Raw genomic sequence first — 18333 nt, forward strand, 5'->3', positions numbered from 1 at the left:
AATTCGAATTCGAAATCATCCCTTAATCTATTAATAATATAAATATTAATATATATTATAAATAAAAATAATATTATTAAAAATATATATAAATTTAAGTAGCTTCGTGAGTTTTCAAATCGAAATATCTTACTACTCGAACACGATTCGAAAAATTATTTGAACTACTCGAACTGAACTCTAGCTCGATAATCATTGAATTAATTTGAATTTAGATTTGAGTCGAACTCGAATAGCTCACGAACGACTTGACTCATTTGCACGTTAGGCTTGCAAACCGGCGTGTAACATCAATCCCCTTGTATGAGGACAATACTTGTCAGCGTAACTTGAACTCCTAAAAAAATTAGGCAGATGCCAACCGTCATCGGCAACCACAAGTTGTCTCCGCGGGCATTGTGCATCGCTAAAACTAATCTTTTGATTAGCTCTTGCATGAGTCTTGCTCGGCGTTATAATATACAACATTCTTGCATGTTATCTTTCTAAAGAAACATCCACTCGTGGACGTACAACAACCAGAGAGGAGAAGGTAGGAGAACAATATATCGTTGAGATGGTGCCAGAGCGCGCGAAGATGGGCATTCAGTGGCAGCAGTGTCCCCCAGTGGGTGTTTTAGTGGATAGCCTTGAGGGACGCAGACAAAGAAAAGAAACATGGGAGTGCTTGGCAAGTTGCAAGTTGACCAACCTTGGTCCGCCAATCGCATAGGTTTTTGGGATTTATGAATTTGGAGCCGACTTGATCTACACAAACTTGTAGATTAACTGGATGGATTGACATGATCAACCTGTCCACACCTTAAAAGTAGAAGAGAATTGAAGAGATCACTAAAAGCATCCAAGTACACTTAGATTAGGACTTGGTGAGTCAATCAAAACCTATATGTAGTTGCTAGAAGTTGATGGCAAAAATCCTTCTTCACACCTAACCATCAAGAGTATAAGAGTTATGACATCTTGATTACTTCAATTTTCTTGTGACCATATCCTTAGAGAAGGTAACTAGATAGCTGATCACCTCACAGAGGAGGCTTGCATAAACCAAGCAGCAGCTATGAGAACAAATCATTTTTCCATAGAATTGAATCACGTGATCATGGCTAATGCCCTTCGTGTCGTGTATTTTTGATTTTGATCTTTAATCCCTTTGAACCAAAAAAGAAAAAAAATCAAAACCCATTGTCATGGTGGAAAAAGGCAAAAAAAAAAAATGGAAGTGCAATTGTGGGGAAAAAAAAAACTAATGTTAAGGATCCTTTTGGAGTGCTACTATTTAGATTGTTAAATATATAACTTCATATGTAACTTATATCATTTTATTATCTCTTTGCTAGCATTTACCAGACAAATACAGTCTCTTGGGTAGCATTTGATTATGGATTATCTAAGGGATATATAGTAGTAGGTAATTGAGCTAACACCCTTAACATAGTCCCTTTTTTATATTAGTTAAAAATAGTTGGTCAGCACCCGCAGAATAACTTAATTGAGTTAATATTATTTTATCTACAAGTTGAAATAATATTTTTGATGTAAACTTTAACCCCTTGTTTACTCCCCTCACGTCCATTCTATCTCTTATTATTTCACCTTTTTCCTGAACTTATCCTTGAACCTTCAAATCTTCAACCACATAGCACTTTTACAAATCTAAAGATAAAAGAAGTCTTGAAGTATTTAACATGGGATAGGAATGGCTAATGTGAGTGCAATCGCACGTTTGCCTTGGGCACCTAACCAATAGGGAAACAATATGGGTAGTTATATTTAATGCCATAAATTTGGACTACAACAACAACTTACTAATATGTAGCCAAATTTTTTAATTTATTAATGGAGTTACAATTACAAATAACTGAGATAGGTCTTCTTGTTAATGACTATGTTTGTTATAAGCTCGGATACCACTTGCAAGGAGATAGAGAGTCTGACGCAAGAGGCCCTGATATTAATGTTGAAAGCCAACATAACCCAAAAACTTAAGCTGTTAAGTTGAGAACAACCATGCATATCAATCCTTAGTTCTTACATTACTTGATGTGAGTTAAACTTTACACATGACCTTCAACATAGGTGGCCATGGAGCCGATTAAGCAAAGAGAACAAGAAAAGCCTCTTTTTTCCCCCCCATTTTTGCCTTGATGTGTGTTGGGCCTGGGGGGACTTCTGAAGCATGAGGAAGTGGACCCTAGAGAAAGGGTTTGAAAGAAACTTTCATATAATTTGGCAGAGAAATTCTTATTTAACAAGTTGGGTTCCTTTAGAATTTCTCTAAAACTTACACCTTCTTGTTGAGCCTGGTTAACAAGCAAAATTTACTCCAAGTACAAACTAATTGATAGAAATATTAGAGACGGGTACCTGCCGAGGTCTTTGGCGACGCTGCCCCTGAGCCTAGCTTAAATCCGCGGGTCCAATTGCGGTGCATTTAAGAACTAGGTTTCTTTTCCAGCCAAGCCCAGCCCACTGGGCCTTGAACCTTGGGCCGAGCCTGCCCCAAAGCCATGGGGCTGGAGTGGGCCAGATACGTAAAACGGTCCAGTGGGACCTTGTCTGTCTACAGTTCTGGCTGAGAAGTGTCCATCTGATTCAATTGATGTGGATGCTCAACGCCAGACGATTTAGGCCCCAAATGTCTTCTTCTTATCTTATCATTTTTTTCTTGGACATTTCCAAGTCCAGAGTGGAAAGTGAGCAATTGAGCCAACCTAGCTGACATCCCATCAAGTTTCCTTTAATTATAGACCAAAGTTTCCTAGAAAGTTGGAATTTATACAAAAGTTAATTTGGATGACAGCCGCATGAATATTGCATTGCTTAAATAATATTCTACCACACTTTGCCACTCGCATGGAACAAGTGCCGAATAAAAATGCTTTGGTAACCTAAAAAATATAGCTCAAAAGAGCATAAATTCTCTGCCCCGTATACAAAACACTGTAAAGCCGTTACCATGAGATGAATGGCCATGAAATAAAATAATCTGCAAGCATATGTTGTATCGTACATGCATGATGCATATTGTTCAATAGCCATCCATATTTTGATGCCAAATATTAGGTGACGTCATTTTCTGATAAAAATAATTTGGTTATGAAATAAATTATTAACTTTAGTAGCATGACAAAGTTAATTTTTATTATCAAAAATATATTTTAACGATGAAATATTCTTTGTCATCAAAATTTTAGTCACCACTTCTTTCATATGTATGTATCATGAATTGCGCCGCATAATGTAGCAACGTGAAGGATGGAGGGCAGCTGAGTGACTTTTGAGCGTAAGCACGTCATCAAAGAAGGGAACAAACAAAGAAGACGAAGTAGCCATTCCACATGCAATGCTTAATTTCTTCGGAAAAGTTCTTAAAGTTCCTACCATTTCTAGGGTCTTTGGCACATTATAACATACAAAACATACATACGACCACTACTCATTTTTGATGAAACAAACCACTACTCAAAGAGTCTTTGCCGGTTATCTTTGCAAGCCTTCCACCGTTGACGTAGTCTCTGGGACTATGAGATGCAACACCAGGCAAGATTAGCCAAGATGCCCTGAAGAGGATCGAGAAAAACTCTTCTTTGAAGTCCTTACCTTGGGTTCTCCCTAGGAGGAGAGCCTTGATGAGGTCACCCAAAGCATTCAAATACACCGAACTTGTATATTCTATATCAAAGTAATTGGGGTTCGGCGAATCGTCATTCATAGCCTGTTACTCATCGTAGAACAATAATAAAAAAAAATCATGTCACAATTTCAAAATAAGTTAGTCGCACTAAGTTTTTTTTTTTTTTTCCTTCTTCCCTTCTGTTTAAAGAATACCTATAGACTACCAAAATAAATAAATAAAAAAGGAATACAGAAGACTAAGGTCTGCTTTACCTGTCTTTCATACCATCCGTCGTAGTAGATGCAAGTCCCACAATGCTTGAACAATGCCACTGGTGGCATATCGAATGGAATTCGAGGGACGATATCATACCGATACACCATCCGATAGTATCTGTTGCTCAGGATGGATTCCATGTATTTTTTGAAGGTAGCATCTCCAACCCTGGGCTGCCCATACGTCATTACACCGTATATAGAATCCAGAATATCGTATTCCTCATGCATAGCTAACAAAGCTGGGAAAATAGCAGCAAGTGCTCCACCCAAGCTATGCCCGGTCACAAGTATCTTTGCTTTGTTGTGCTTCTTTAGCAAGGTTCTTAGTGTATCCCTAAGAACGTAGTATGCCACCTGTTTGCCAGGGTCATTCCAACTCAGCTCTTTTGGGAAGCCTTTTTGGTAGTCCGTCTCATCTTGGAGACCGAGAGCCTTTAAGAAACCCAAGTGGACGTTGCCCAATTTTCCCATTGAGAGCCAAGATAGGTCGACGTCGGTGGACCAGTCGTGGGCGTTGAAGGCCTCGGTGCCACGGAAGGCCAAGACGATGAGGTCGGCTTCCTGCGGCTTGTTGCAAAAGATGAAGGCTTGGGTCGCTTTGTCTTGAAGGAACTCTGTAAGATTATGTCGCGTCATTTGCATCAGCCAAATCCTTCATTAGTCCAAGTCTCAGATTATATTCTTATTTGTCATCAAGCTCTTCATGGACAAAACAAAAGATTGCAATGGAGAAAACAAAGCATATAGCTAGCTCATCAAAATAACGTTTAGCTATTGGGAGCTCCAAGGACGATTCTCATCAGTCAAATCTTTCATTAGTCCAAGTCTTAGATTATATTCTTATTTATCACGCTCTTCATGGGCAAAACAAAAGATTGCAATGGAGAAAACAAAGGATATAGCTAGCGCATGAAAATATTGTTTAGCTATTGGCAGCTCCAAGGACGAAAAATAATTGAGCTCTGCTGTTTCTTTTATTTGTTTGTTTAAGATAAGATTATAGAGACATTCCTAGAAGTTTGAACTATTTACGTTTAAATTCCAAAGGATCAAAATTTATATATGATCCAATCGTCTATCTTTATTACAAAATATTATCATATGAGCATCATCTGAAAACTAAACTTTTGTCAGATTCCAAAATTGTTCTTCCCACTGACTTAGTAAGAAGCTCTTGTTTTGATAGAAATTGGAATGGATGGAAGGACTCGTATGGATAGAACACTTTGTGATTTATGCCAATGAACGAATGACCAAAAATAGAATAACTTCTAAATTCTATATAGAGAGATAGACGATAAAAAATAAAGTATTTTGATATCCATATAGATGGATAGATGACAAATAATGAAATATTTTAATTAACATCTGTGCAGACAAATGAATGATAAAAGATGGAGTATTTTAAGATATGTATAAATAAATAAATGATAAAGAATATAATACTTTAAGATTTGAGTGTAACTTGTCCAAATTTGACGGGATGTTTCTATAATTTTTTCTTAATTTGATTGGACAAGGTGAAAACAAGATTTAGGGGACATTAGAAAGACGATGCTTTTTTATGGCAAAACAAGCAACATGTTTTACATCCAAAAAAAAAAAAAATAAAGAGGCGAAAATGTTGGGCTATAAATAAAAATAGAATTTGGGCAAATATGCTTCTCCATATGAGTGTGGATTTGCTGCGTCAGCTGGACACGCTTTGACTACCTAATTTTAGGCCTCGCGCTCCTTTTAAAGTTTTGCCAAGATATAAATCTAGTTTGGTGCATTCGCTTTTTGTAAATGGAGCTCATTCCTGTCATGAACCTCAATTATTGTCTCTACAGGTGGGAAAACTTGTTTACAATCAACCTTCGGCAGCTGTCTCTATTTCTATCATTTACGTTAACGAGATATAGTTTGGACTCGGACCAAGTTTTGCTTGTTACTTCACCAGCCTCAAGTTTTGGTCAGAAAAGTTTTATCCAGACTTGGCCTTGGTCTCTTAATAGTTTTGGTATAGACTACAGAACAGCTCAAGACAAATAATTTCTATAAATCATAATTTCCTTTGCCAAAAGAAATGCAATTTTTTGTTGCCAAACTATGATGTCTCTGGTCCAACTCTAATTTCTGAATGTAGGTAATGAAGTTGGAGAAAATGTGTCAAGCTTAATAAGAAGAGTAATGATACTTACTGTTCCAGCAACTGTAGTACCCCACAAAGTGCATCTGCATCCAATCAACAACGAAACCAGAGTTAGCTAGTATATATTTGATTGTGAATGCTTATTAATTGCAAGTATAAAGACAATAAGAATTAGTTTCTGATTCAAGATCTACATTAAAATTCAAGTCATTTGCTTGATCGATCTGGCTGAGTTTAATTCGATCACTTGTAGTCAAATTCAATCGGCTCTCCACAGGTCCAGTCCAGATTAATTTACCAAAGCTCATACCCATGCAGGCTCAAAAATTGAACCTGAATTCATGAGTCTACTGCTCATTTCCCATGTATAGAGTTTGACCAACAACAAATACGAGAATAGAAGGCCAGATTTTAGACCTATGGAGCACTACAGAAGCATCAAGTTGCTACCCAGTGTGATCCATACATTCTCTTTTGGGCAAGATGGCAGAAAAGAACAAAATCATGATCCCTATGCCGACTCAAAATCATTACTCTTGGATGATATTTGATTCATAATCAGAATCAAAATTAGAATTAGCATCAGAATGGATTGGAATGGAAATTAAATAGCCATATCCCCCTCAAACGTTTGATTTATGACCATAATAGCAATCAGAATTAGAATAGATATTTGAAGCCCTGGAGGAGAGATAAGATTGGGTTCCAGGGTGATTGGGCTATTCCCATGTCACCTCAGAGTTGGAATTGGAATGAGATTCTCGCAACCAAACAGTTGGAATAGGAGTCATCCATTCCTATTTTCATTCTCATTCCGGGCCCTAACTCCCTCAATCAAATATTCCCTTGATTGATTTGGTTAATAAAAACATCAACCCAAGCAAAGAGGAACATGTATCATAGATGATTTGGTGAGTTTCATATTTCTTACCTTCCAATGGTTGGTTACTGTATCCTTGATATACTCACAATTCTCATAAGCTACCTTGGCAGCCATCATGGAGAGATCCAAGGGATCTATTTCACCAAGCCCTGCTGGCGCATCCATTAAGGGGAGATAATGGAGCCAGGAATTACTCTTGCGGAGATCAATTCGTCCATCGAGGTGTGCGATGATTGATCGGAAGTTAGCCGTGCCACGGGTGGGGATTACAACAGACACTGCAGGATATGAATTGGATTTCCTTTTTGGTTATAAGTTTATTTTAGATGGTTGGCATATTTTATGAGGAACAATTACTAAGAAACAAGACACGACCTACTAGAGAATCAGAAGTTAGGGATACATTAGAAAGGTGACCTTTCTTTTCATATAATTCAAGCGAAAATATGTAACAACACAGGATTGGATGAATAAAATTGAAAATAAAATATAGAGATTTTAGGAAGAAAGAAATGTAGAAAAGACAAGTTTGATGAGTAAAATACACTCTTTTTACCAGCACAATATACAAAATATGACCCCCTAGTATAATAAGAATCTATGTATAGGAAAAACATTAAAGTGTATTAGCTTGAGCTATGTCATTAGAGTTGTGGGAAATTAACTATTTGAGATGATTCTCTCTCTCTCTCTTCAGGATTTAGGTTTCAAATGTAAGTATTTATTTATATATATTTTCTAGTTCTTCTATTTCACTGAATGCTGAACATTAGGGGTGCAATTTAGCTGAGCCGAGTTAAGTAGCTAGAAGCTCAAGTTCGACTCGACTTAAAATATTCAGACGAATTTAGCTCGAGATCGATCAAGCCTTAATATCTCAAGCTCGAGTTTAGCTCGATAAAAAATAGATAAAATTTAAAATCGATTCAACTTGAATATTAATCGAGCCATATTTAAGTTTAAGTTCGAGCTCAAAATTAAAACTTAGTCTGCTAATAATATATATATATATAAAAATAATATTATTAAAATATATAAATTCGAATAGAATCATGAGCTTTCGAGTCGAATATCTTACTATTTAAACTTAACTCGAAAAATTATTTGAACTATTTGAGCCTATAATAACCAAGTCAAATCGAGCTTGAACTCAAGTCGGGCTCAAGTAGCTCACGAATGGCTCGAATCATTTACACCTCTACTAGAAATTAGATCAAATTTATTGGAAAGCAACTCATAGTACATGCGTGCCACCATTTATGAATTTCTTTCTCAAGTGATAAGAAAAATTTCTCTTTTTTTTTCTGGAATAATGAAGGGCCGCCACTTGTAGAAACTCATTTAAGGATAAAAGTGGCATGGATATTGTCCATGCGAATCTATTTTTGTATCTGAATCAATCTGAATATGGACAAAAATTTGAAGATCTAACTAATATCTGTATCTATATCTATATCCATCAACAAAAAATGGATATTGATATGGATAGACAACTATCTGATCCATATTTGAATATTTAAATTTACATATAATCTTATATAATAATATTTAATTATTTAAAATTAATTTATAATTATATCGATATTTTTAATATCCAAATTATATCAATATCTATTTAAAACAAACATGGATATGAAGTTTTTTTGAATCTAAATAATATTTATATCCATATTTGTATTCTTCAAATAAAATAAATATGAATATGGATATGCTGGTATTCAATCTGTATATGATCCAATTTCAGTCCTATACGGATGGAAGTTATGTTCCATTTACATGTTTTTATAACATATTTTTTTTGTTTTGTATGTATGTATGTATATGTGTTAAAGATGTGTCATTCAACGTGCGGAAATGGATTAAGATACGTCATAAATACTCCAAAATATAAAAAAAGAAAAAAGACGTAAAAAAAAGCTAATGTGGCGAGCTATTCTAGGATGAAAAGTAAAATGATGGACCTTCCACAAGAGAAATAATTAGATGGACCAAGTCAAGTGGACCATTCTAAACCCCGGGGCACGGGACCTCGTCCATCTAACAATTTCTCGTTTCCCCGCACGCAAGAGAGAGACTAAGTCTTATTAAAATAATAAAGAAAGCTAAGGACCAAAAAAGTGAAAAGAAGATGGCAGCAACGACGAAGAAGAAGGATGGATCTTTTTTTTTTTTTGATCAAATGAAGGATATGAGAATCGATCCTTTATTTTCTTTATGATTAAGCAATACGAAAGAGGCATCTTGATGCCTTTAAAGCAATTCAATAAGCAAGCCAATGAGAGAAAACCTGTGATGATATTCCAAATTAAGCCTCGAACTCCACCATTAAGGGATACCAAGTTCAGCAAAAACTCGATGACTCGTCCAATCCACTTCAGTGGCGTTCTGGTCTCCGATAATATCTTCTGAAGAACAAATGTCAGAGCGGTGATCCAGTCGGTCGGCACACCCTCGAGCCTGCCAGCCACTGAGCTGCTGCTCTCGACAAACTTATAATTGATCAGGTGTCTTCTGAAGATGAGAAGGCTTAGTATATCGAGCAGACTTATGTTCTCATGCCGGTATATCATGTACTCATTCATGCACTCATCATCACGAGAAGATTCAGAAGTTTCAGAAGCCATTGGCGAAGTGGAATACAAATAAGAGGGAAGGAAGAATGGTATTGACAAATAAAAGAAGATGGAGACGTGCAGCAACCCTGAGGATATTGGAGCACTTTATATAGAGAAGAAAGCGGATGAAACTTAGCTTTAATGAGTTGCACCACACGTACAGCAAAACCAAGTAATGGTATGTTTTAATTAGTCAGATAACGATGTCAGGGTACATATCATGCGTTGGTTGGATGATAAGCTGCTGAGAAGCTGCCATGCACAGATGCACGAGCTACATGCAATTAATATTAAATTTTTTGGGAGAACTTTAGGTGGAAAAAGGATCCCAAGTCTTCACGCGTGCAGGAATATTGGTAGCAGTGTACGTGCAAGACGGGCGGTAGGAAACTGTATTGGGAGGACTTTGGCCGAAGAATGACCCCAAGTCTTCCACACAAAAACGAAAGAGAATGGGCCCAAGTCCTCGCGCGAGCAGGAATTAATAATACAAGTGCAGGTCGGGACCATGACCATTTTAATTTTAGTGACGAGGTCTTAAAGTCACCATGTAATAAATGTTTGTCTCCATCCAACTTAAAAGCTATATAAATATTGTTGTTGAATATAGTTGTTTATTTATTAATATTATGCATGTATCACGTCCCATGAAATTTAGAAGGTATTTGATTAAAAGATTTTGGGATCTGAAATGAGAAATGAAAATGGATGACTTATACTCTAACTATTCGATTGAGGAGAGCTCTAATCCAATTCTAATTTTGGAGCAAAATAGAAAAGATCTAATCCCTCTAAAATCCAATCCTAAAGTTCTTAAGAATTCAAATCTCTATTTTGATTTTGATTTCGATCACAAACCAAATGATTTGAAAGATATGATCATTTCAACACTTATTTCAATGCATTTTGATTTTAATTATGGTCACGAATCAAATATCCTCTTGAGATGGTAAACAACACCATCTAACTTTACTAAAATTAAAGAAAGAAAAATCCCACCTACCTATGCTTGCCTCACCAAAGCTATCCAAAGTACGTATGAAAATGATTGCATCCATTAGGATTGCAAAGCGTCTCGTTTATTGTACTTCATCCTGCACACAAAATAAACCAGCTTTGCAATATACTCGACGTGGGATGTTAAAGACTTGTATTTGCCTAAAAATGAGGGGAGAAAGCTCACTTCATTCTCTTCTTTTTTGAATCATATAAAACCAGAAGTCTGCAGGTTAGCTCTCTCATATTAAACAAATAAACTATATGCTATAACATATTTAGCCTTAGAAAAAAATGAGGTCAAGTCATCTTTTTAGGCAACATTAATGCAGGACCACCTCAGACGGCTCCTCTTGTCATGACTTGATGGTGATATTTGAACTTCTACAGAATAAAATCCAAGGCCCAAAGTCCATGTTAGACTGGGAACCACCTTTTACGATGTAGAGGCTCTTCAAGTGAAAGAATGGGAACCACGCTCGTTGAGATGACTCTTTCACCATCAATTCAAAGGTGCCGGTTTAGGTCTTTTGCAAGAAAGATCATCACCAAACAGCTTTGAGATATGTGATCATGTGGATGGTATGTGATTAGGCGTGATCACATACCTCAAAGCATGATCGAGCGGTCGTGCATGCACGAAAGACTCCTACGGTCTTTCATGTGAAATAGCAACCCCATCCTCAATTCAAAATGGGCTGGGGAGTTATTTCAATTTATCCCAAGAAAAAAAAAGGATAAGATATTACGGGATAAGAGGAGTCCACGATGCTATTCTTTTTTTCACAGAGAAGAATCTTAAAATATTGCATCTTTTCATTCTCTAATTCTTCTCTTTTTAAAAGAAGTGGCGGAATGGGTGCCACAACTCATCTAATTAGCTATCCAAACTCCCATCTTTTTATTCTCAAAGCAAAGAGGTTTTGTCTTCATTCATTGTTGTTATGGTCAATCTTCAGTTCTTAATTTTAAGTTTTTGTAGAAAAGCATGTCCACTTTGTTGTACTTGAGCCAAACCATTTAGTCTGGCTTAAGATTCTAGTTGATAACTTCTAACTGATTCTGCTGACTTCTTTTAATTTAGTACTGCTTTTTAAGTTCATAGATAATTAATTGGAAGCTTAGAAGCATATGCAATCTTAGATTTACATTGGTTTTAATTTCTTGGAAAACACAAATCAACAAATAGAGGATTGAGGCACGCCAGATCATAGATTAGGTCAGTTAGATAGATGTGGTCCATCAAAGAAAGCAAATTTGGTGCCTTAATAAGGGCTGAAAGTTTCTAGTACGATGCCATATTGTAAAGAAGGAAAACATTAAGAAGTAATAACTCACATTTAGAGAACCAATTGATTACATAGAGGAAATATAATTGAGAACAAGGACAAGTGTACTTTGTAGTAGTCAGATGGTCATCATGCTTGAGAATGGGATGAACCATTAAGAATTGAGGATATGGAATTCTCTTGTTTAGTTGGGTAATTCTGGGTGAAATAAAGATTTATTCCACCTTATTCTCCCAAACAGATGAAAAAATGATGGTGGACCATCCTAGTCTAGCAACTCCGATCAATCTTCCCTAATTCTAGAATACCAATTCCATGATAGATCATAGAATTGATAATTCTAGGTCATATTGAACACCAATTGGAATAACACTGCATTAATTACACTAAAATAAAAGTGGAATACCAAATTTCCAACCAAATAAAAATCTACAAGGATGAATAGCTATTCTTCGAGAATTCGTATTTCTACTCGAAAAATAAAATTTGGGTATCTAAACAATACCTTAAAGCTTTATCCATCTCCTCCAGATGCTTCTTATAGGAATAACTCTTTCTTATCCTAATAACTTCATTTAGAAGGTTAATTCTAGTATTTAATTATCTAAATATGGCTTATTGTATATTTGACGTACACATGGCTAAAAATGATTTTTCAAGTATCACACATAAATGATTAATCAAATCTTGATTGGTCTTTTATTTTCGACCATTTACCATCATTGATTGAGGAGTAATTAATTTTAATTTGGGTGTGAACAAATACTCATGTTTAAAAAATGCAAATACAACATGGCCTAAATTCTTTTTCTTCCACCCTAGATAGTTATGTACCATTATTTAGGAATTCTATGATTCTCTAATGGGAGAAAGGTAGAATGTATTGTTTTTCATGCAAACAAGAGAGATCTACTATTTTGAGTATTAAATAATGAAATAGTCTTGTCAAAATTCGCTCAAAAAGATTGTATCATAAGTGCACTTGGCATTATTCTAGTAAAAGATTTTTGTTGGAAGAGGAAAAAGAAAAAAAAATCTAATAAAAGACCCACCCGTGAGGACAAATAAATCTTTTGTATATCATTAAATAATTAGATTTATCTGTTTCCAATCACATACCAATTCAAAATTAATTCATCTAACCTGAACTGATCTAAGCTGGGATTCGAAGGCATGACCAGCTTTGGATATGGATTGGATTTGGATCATTAAATTTCCAACTCGAACTCTAATCAATTAAAAACTTGCACACTTCTATTCCAAACCCTCTTTAAATACAAGAAATTAAACCTCCTTATTTATGGAACATTACCTTCTATAGTATCAAATGCCGGATGGCACTCAATGCTCCAAAATTGAGTATTGCTGTGTTTCTGATGCATGCACATTATTTTTTCTTTTTTTGGTAACTTTTAGTTTTGTAGCCAGTAATTTCTTTGAGAAGTATCCATTCCAATGTGCAAGATATTAGATTGAAGGGAAAAAAGAAAAGAAAAATTGACTTGTGAGCGTGACCACACACGTCTCTTTGACGCAAAAAAAAGGTATCTATATTCCAATTATTGCACCCGAATTTCCCCACATTCTATATACTTGGCGATTGGTGTATGACACCCACAAAATTTGTTACTTCATCAATCCGATGGGTGTATCGCTCTCTTGTCACGTCGTATCACATCTTGTAGTGACTTCCACATTGGCTTGGCGACCAAAGCAGGTTGTTTGGCCCAGTCACGAGGCAACAAGGCCTTAGCATTTGGATCTACTTTGGTCTCTTCCCCGAAACAAAAGGGTTATCAACGTGATGCACATTTGTTTGCCATACCCACACCACACCTTGGATGGCTAAGCTGGAATCTATAAAGCAGACACAATCTTAGGACCAGTTTCCACTCAAATTAACCCGACATGACACTTCCACTAGGAGCAAATAATGAAGATAAGAATTAGCCACGACACAGACAGTGTTTGAGCATGAGGTTGGCACTTGCATTCACCAACTGGTCATGATCAATGGAAATATCGGGAACCAAAGTAGTGTTCTTTTCTGCACTTCCGTTCAGTTTTCTACAACTTTACTAAATGGGCAGGACATGATGGCCGATACCCAGACTTGGAACAAGTGTCCTATAGGCCCTTCCATCAGAAAATCTATTACAAGATCAAAAAATTTACAGGAGAAAAAAGAGAGTGAAACAGAAAACAATCAAAAGAAAATAAAACAGAACAGAAAAAGAAAGACAATGGAATCAGGGGAGGAGAGAAGCTAGCGAAGCTGCCATCTTTCCATGACTTAGCTCGTTTTTGGAATTATACAGTATTTTCCATGATTTGAAATCGAGTGGAGCTCTGCTAAGCAAGAAAAAAAAATCTGGAATATCTTTCTTTTTTGCCAAACTTAAGAGTAAATTGTTAACACCAATTAATCCCAACCCGGTTTCAGATCCTCTTCACTCTTTGTAATCTCCAAGTCGTCCCAAGAGATAACAGGATAGATGGATGACTCCTGATATTCAAACAAGATATGAGGGTAAACCAAATACTTTTACTAAAAGAGAAATTAAGAAAGTAGTGTGATCCTGATTTCCTTGTAGCATTGCCCTAATTAAGAGCAAGTTGAGGCAATTGCCCAACTTTTCTGTCCCAACCTCTCAGCAATACGAAAGTGATTCTCAAGTGCCGATCGCATAAAGATCTTATATTTATTTGGTGCAGCTGACTTCCAAGGCATCTTGTTGAATGGACTGTCAGACAATTTTTATTTTTCTGAAATTTAACTATGATTTTAGAAACGAAAAGATCCAAACCCTAAAAATTTTTCATGGGTTTGAACGATCACATATTGGATAAAGTAGTGCAAGTAGACTAATATTTAATAACATACAATAGCTCAAAGCTTAGCTTTGTAGGTGGTGTTGATAATCACATATGTGCTGTCTTGGCTTGACTTGGCTTGATCGGCTGTGTTGTGCATATTTGCAGCATCTTGATGCCTTAATCAACAAGTCATTAGTGGATAAAGGTGGTTCTTCTATATGTCTGCTCTCTATTTTTTCCCCTTTTTACTTTCTTTTTGGATAGTTGAAGGAGTCTTTTGGGTCAAACCTCATGCAATCATCAAAAAGAGGATTCAAGCTAATCCGAGTTTAATGTATCTTGGGGACAATAGTACCAAATATCTACAAAAGATAGTGAATTTTGGAGTTTTTAAGCCATAGAGATATTATGAACAATTTTGCATCTCCTTTGCCTTCATCAGCTCAAAATGAGATTATTCTCTTAACTCTAATCTATCTTTTAACTCACCTATCTAGTGGAAGAGATGGTAGGCTTTGAAAATGGAATTCTAGCAAGAGGTTCACAGTCAAAAGCTACTATCAGTTCCTCAAGAACAGTGATATGAGATCTCAAATTGGATTAATTATATGACGGCTGCCTATCTCAGAAAAAATTAAAGTGTTCAGCTGGTTAAGCTTCCAAAACAAGATTCTAACTGCTGACATCTTAGCAAAGAAAGGAATTCGTGGTCCAAGCTCGTGCCCTCTCTGTGTCAACCGCTCTGAAACAACGGATCACTTACTCGTTTCATGCATCTACTCTTATTCTATTTGGACCCAATTATTTCAATGTATAAACAGCTACCGTCGTCCCTCCGGATTGTCGGATATCTAGGGTGATTGGAGGTCGGGTCTTCCTAAACATATTGTGAACAAAGCCTTTGACTCCCTTCTGGCCACCTGCTGTTGGTGTATCTGGTTAGAAAGGAACCACATGGTATTTATGTTTGAAGCTCTTTCTGCCTCCGAGCTCTCCAAGCGAACCATCTTCTTCTTTGATAGTTGGACATCACACATTACCGAGGATGACTTCCTAGATGTAGCGACCATCAAGATCTGGTACCACACGGTGTAACAAGAAGAAAGAAGAAATAAAATAAAAAACACAATATAAATACATGGATTGACCTCAAGCCTACCTCCACGGGTCGTGCAAGCTTCACAATGAGAAAATAAAATAAGATCAATATAAGAAGAACTTACCACTCAACCCTTGTACAAGAGTCTCTTATAAAAAAGCTCCAACACTCTCACGAAAACTCTCTGAAATCTCTATTAAAGCTTTTTTACATCTCCAAAATGTCACCAGCTTTCCAACGTAATAAACGATTCACCAATCGGAGATATATAGGCTCCAAAATCACAAAAATATTATTTCAGTAGGAAACAAAGTTTCAATTAAGCTTGAAATCATTCGTGGCCGTCCGATTGTGATCGGCTCACATCAGAGTCGTTTGATCATACAAAACAGCCCCACTGATCACCTGATCATGCTCGAATTCACTCACAGCTGTCCGATCACGATCGACTACATTCTGGACCGTCCGATCGTGCAAAAATACATCTGAACTGTGCCTAGACCGTGACTTTGGTCCATGAACCTCCTGTAGACCGCCAGCACCCCGCGGTCCATAGTGGACCACCCGAGCACTAGGCTGGGCACCCATGCGTGCTGGGCCGGCCCACACACTCGCCCGTGCTGGGGCCGCCCGTGCCTGGGCCGCACGTGGCTGCGTGCTGGGCGCGTCTCCATCGGGCAAGATGGCGCTCCGTCGGTCCCCATCGGCCCACCGCTGCCTCGTACATCGTGTCATCTTCTCTTGCACGTAACTTCTCCATCCGGACTCCGTTTAGGATGATCTTGGACTCGTTGGACTTTATTTTTCGTCTTGAATCTTACTGTGGGCTCAATATGGATCGAATCTTGAGATATATTTTCTAACAATCTTCACCTCGATTCGATATTCAACCTCTACCTATCTCTGAGAGCCTGTGATCTGTCTCACCCCCATGCCCTGGGGCATGCTTGCTGTCTCATGGATGGGCAAATGTGGGAGTCAAGCCAGGCCGCTCGATCCCACCTCTTTCATGGGCTGTGTCCACTCTGACCAAAGATCTGCTCGGAGAAGTCTCCTGCAGCAATAGAAATCTCACCTTGAGACATCGCCTCTCATCCTCCAGAGTCTCCCATCTAGTGCCCGATCCACCTTCATCTGGAGCTTCATCTCGTTCTAGGCTCCTCCTGGCTCTTGAAGTTCCACCTCGTACTAGACTTCTCGTCAGGTAGTAATATTTTTTCATTCTCTTCTTCCCCTCCAAAATAATTCTATCGCCATACAACACATTTAGGATTCCTCCACCAACTACCGTCCTGTAGCCTCTCGAATCCAGTTTGCTCAGTGAGATAAGATTCTGTCTGAAATTGGATATGTATCGGACCTCTCTCAATCTCCTCACTGCACCATCATGTGTCCTCCAACTGACCATCCTAATGCCTCTGATCGTACAGCTCGATCCATCCAGCAGATAAACAGTGCTCTCACTGCTCTCCAGGAAGTCAAACTACTCATCTATGCAATATACATGATAGGTGCATGCAGAATCTAAAATTTACTACTAGAAAAAAGTAGATATCTCATCAGATATCTCCAGGGCATCACCCTCTAAATTGCTACTGGCCGTCGCTGCAGTAGCCCTCGTCCGATCCCTGAGTTGAGAGCAATCTCTGGCTAGATGTCCCAATTCGTCACATTGGTAATTTTTGGTCTTGCTCAGGTCTCTCATCTTAGACTTGGATCGCCCTCGTCGCGATCTCCTGTCGCTCTGTCTACCGCCTCCTACTCCTTCAAAAACCATCAAAGTCGAGCTGCCATCACCTAAGCTCGAAGCTGGATTCTCCCTCCTGAGAATCTTGTTCTGAAGAATTGCTAAGGTGACCTCGTCCATCTTGATAGTGCTCTTCTCCACTAGAAGAACAGTCACCAAAAACTCATACGAAGAGGGAAGCGACGCTAGCAAGACCACCGCCTTGGTCTCCTCCTCAACTTTCTCACCAATGCTGAGGAGGTCGGTGAGAATTTTCTGAAAGTGGCTGAGATGCTCCTGCACGCTCTGTCCCTCAGCCATCCGCAGTTGGTAGAATTGCCTCCAGAGAAAAAGAGTATTGGTGAGAAACTTCACCATGTACAACTCCTCGAGCTTCAACCACAGCCTCATCAGGGAAGTCACGCCAAGCACACGGATCACCACCTCATCCGCTAGGTATAAGCGGATGGTACTCACCGCCTGCATCTGGAGCTACCTCCAATCCTGCACTTCCATGGTGGTCGGCTTCTCATCGCATAAGAGAGCATCGATCAATCCTTGTTGGATGAGCACGTCTTTCATCCTTGCTTGCCATAAGAAGAAATTGCTCTTTCCATCAAATTTGTTGATCTCCACCTTCATTGTGCTTGTCCTCTCCATCTTCTATCTCATTCACCATCGCTGCAACCTACGCTCTGGCACCACCTTACTCTGATACCAATTATAGCGACCATCAGGATCTGGTACCATGCGGTGCAGCAAGAAGAAAGAAGAAATAAAATAAGAAACACAATACAAATATATAAATCGGCCTCAAGCCTACCTCCACGGGGCGTGCAAGCTTCAATATGAGAGAATAAAATAAGATCAATACAAGAGG

General features: G+C 37.9%; 1 protein-coding gene across 2 annotated transcripts; it reads right to left on the minus strand.

Annotated features, from left to right (window-relative positions):
- Positions 1-3326: 3326 nt before the first annotated feature.
- LOC105041960 (triacylglycerol lipase OBL1) lies at positions 3327-9601 on the minus strand. Of its 2 annotated transcripts, XM_010919035.3 has the most exons (5): positions 9199-9601; positions 6960-7189; positions 6078-6111; positions 3889-4508; positions 3327-3715 (listed from the first exon to the last, which is right to left on the minus strand). In XM_010919035.3, the coding sequence occupies exons 1-5, from the start codon at positions 9533-9535 to the stop codon at positions 3437-3439; spliced, it is 1500 nt and encodes a 499-aa protein (XP_010917337.1). In that variant the 5' UTR covers positions 9536-9601; the 3' UTR covers positions 3327-3436. The 2 variants fall into 2 exon arrangements, with proteins under 2 accessions (XP_010917337.1, XP_073110122.1); XM_073254021.1 differs by lacking the exon at positions 6960-7189 and having other exon boundaries at positions 3889-4546.
- Positions 9602-18333: the final 8732 nt, after the last annotated feature.

This window comes from Elaeis guineensis, chromosome 3 (genome assembly GCF_000442705.2).
Source record: "Elaeis guineensis isolate ETL-2024a chromosome 3, EG11, whole genome shotgun sequence".
In the NCBI taxonomy this organism is placed as follows: Eukaryota; Viridiplantae; Streptophyta; class Magnoliopsida; order Arecales; family Arecaceae; genus Elaeis; species Elaeis guineensis.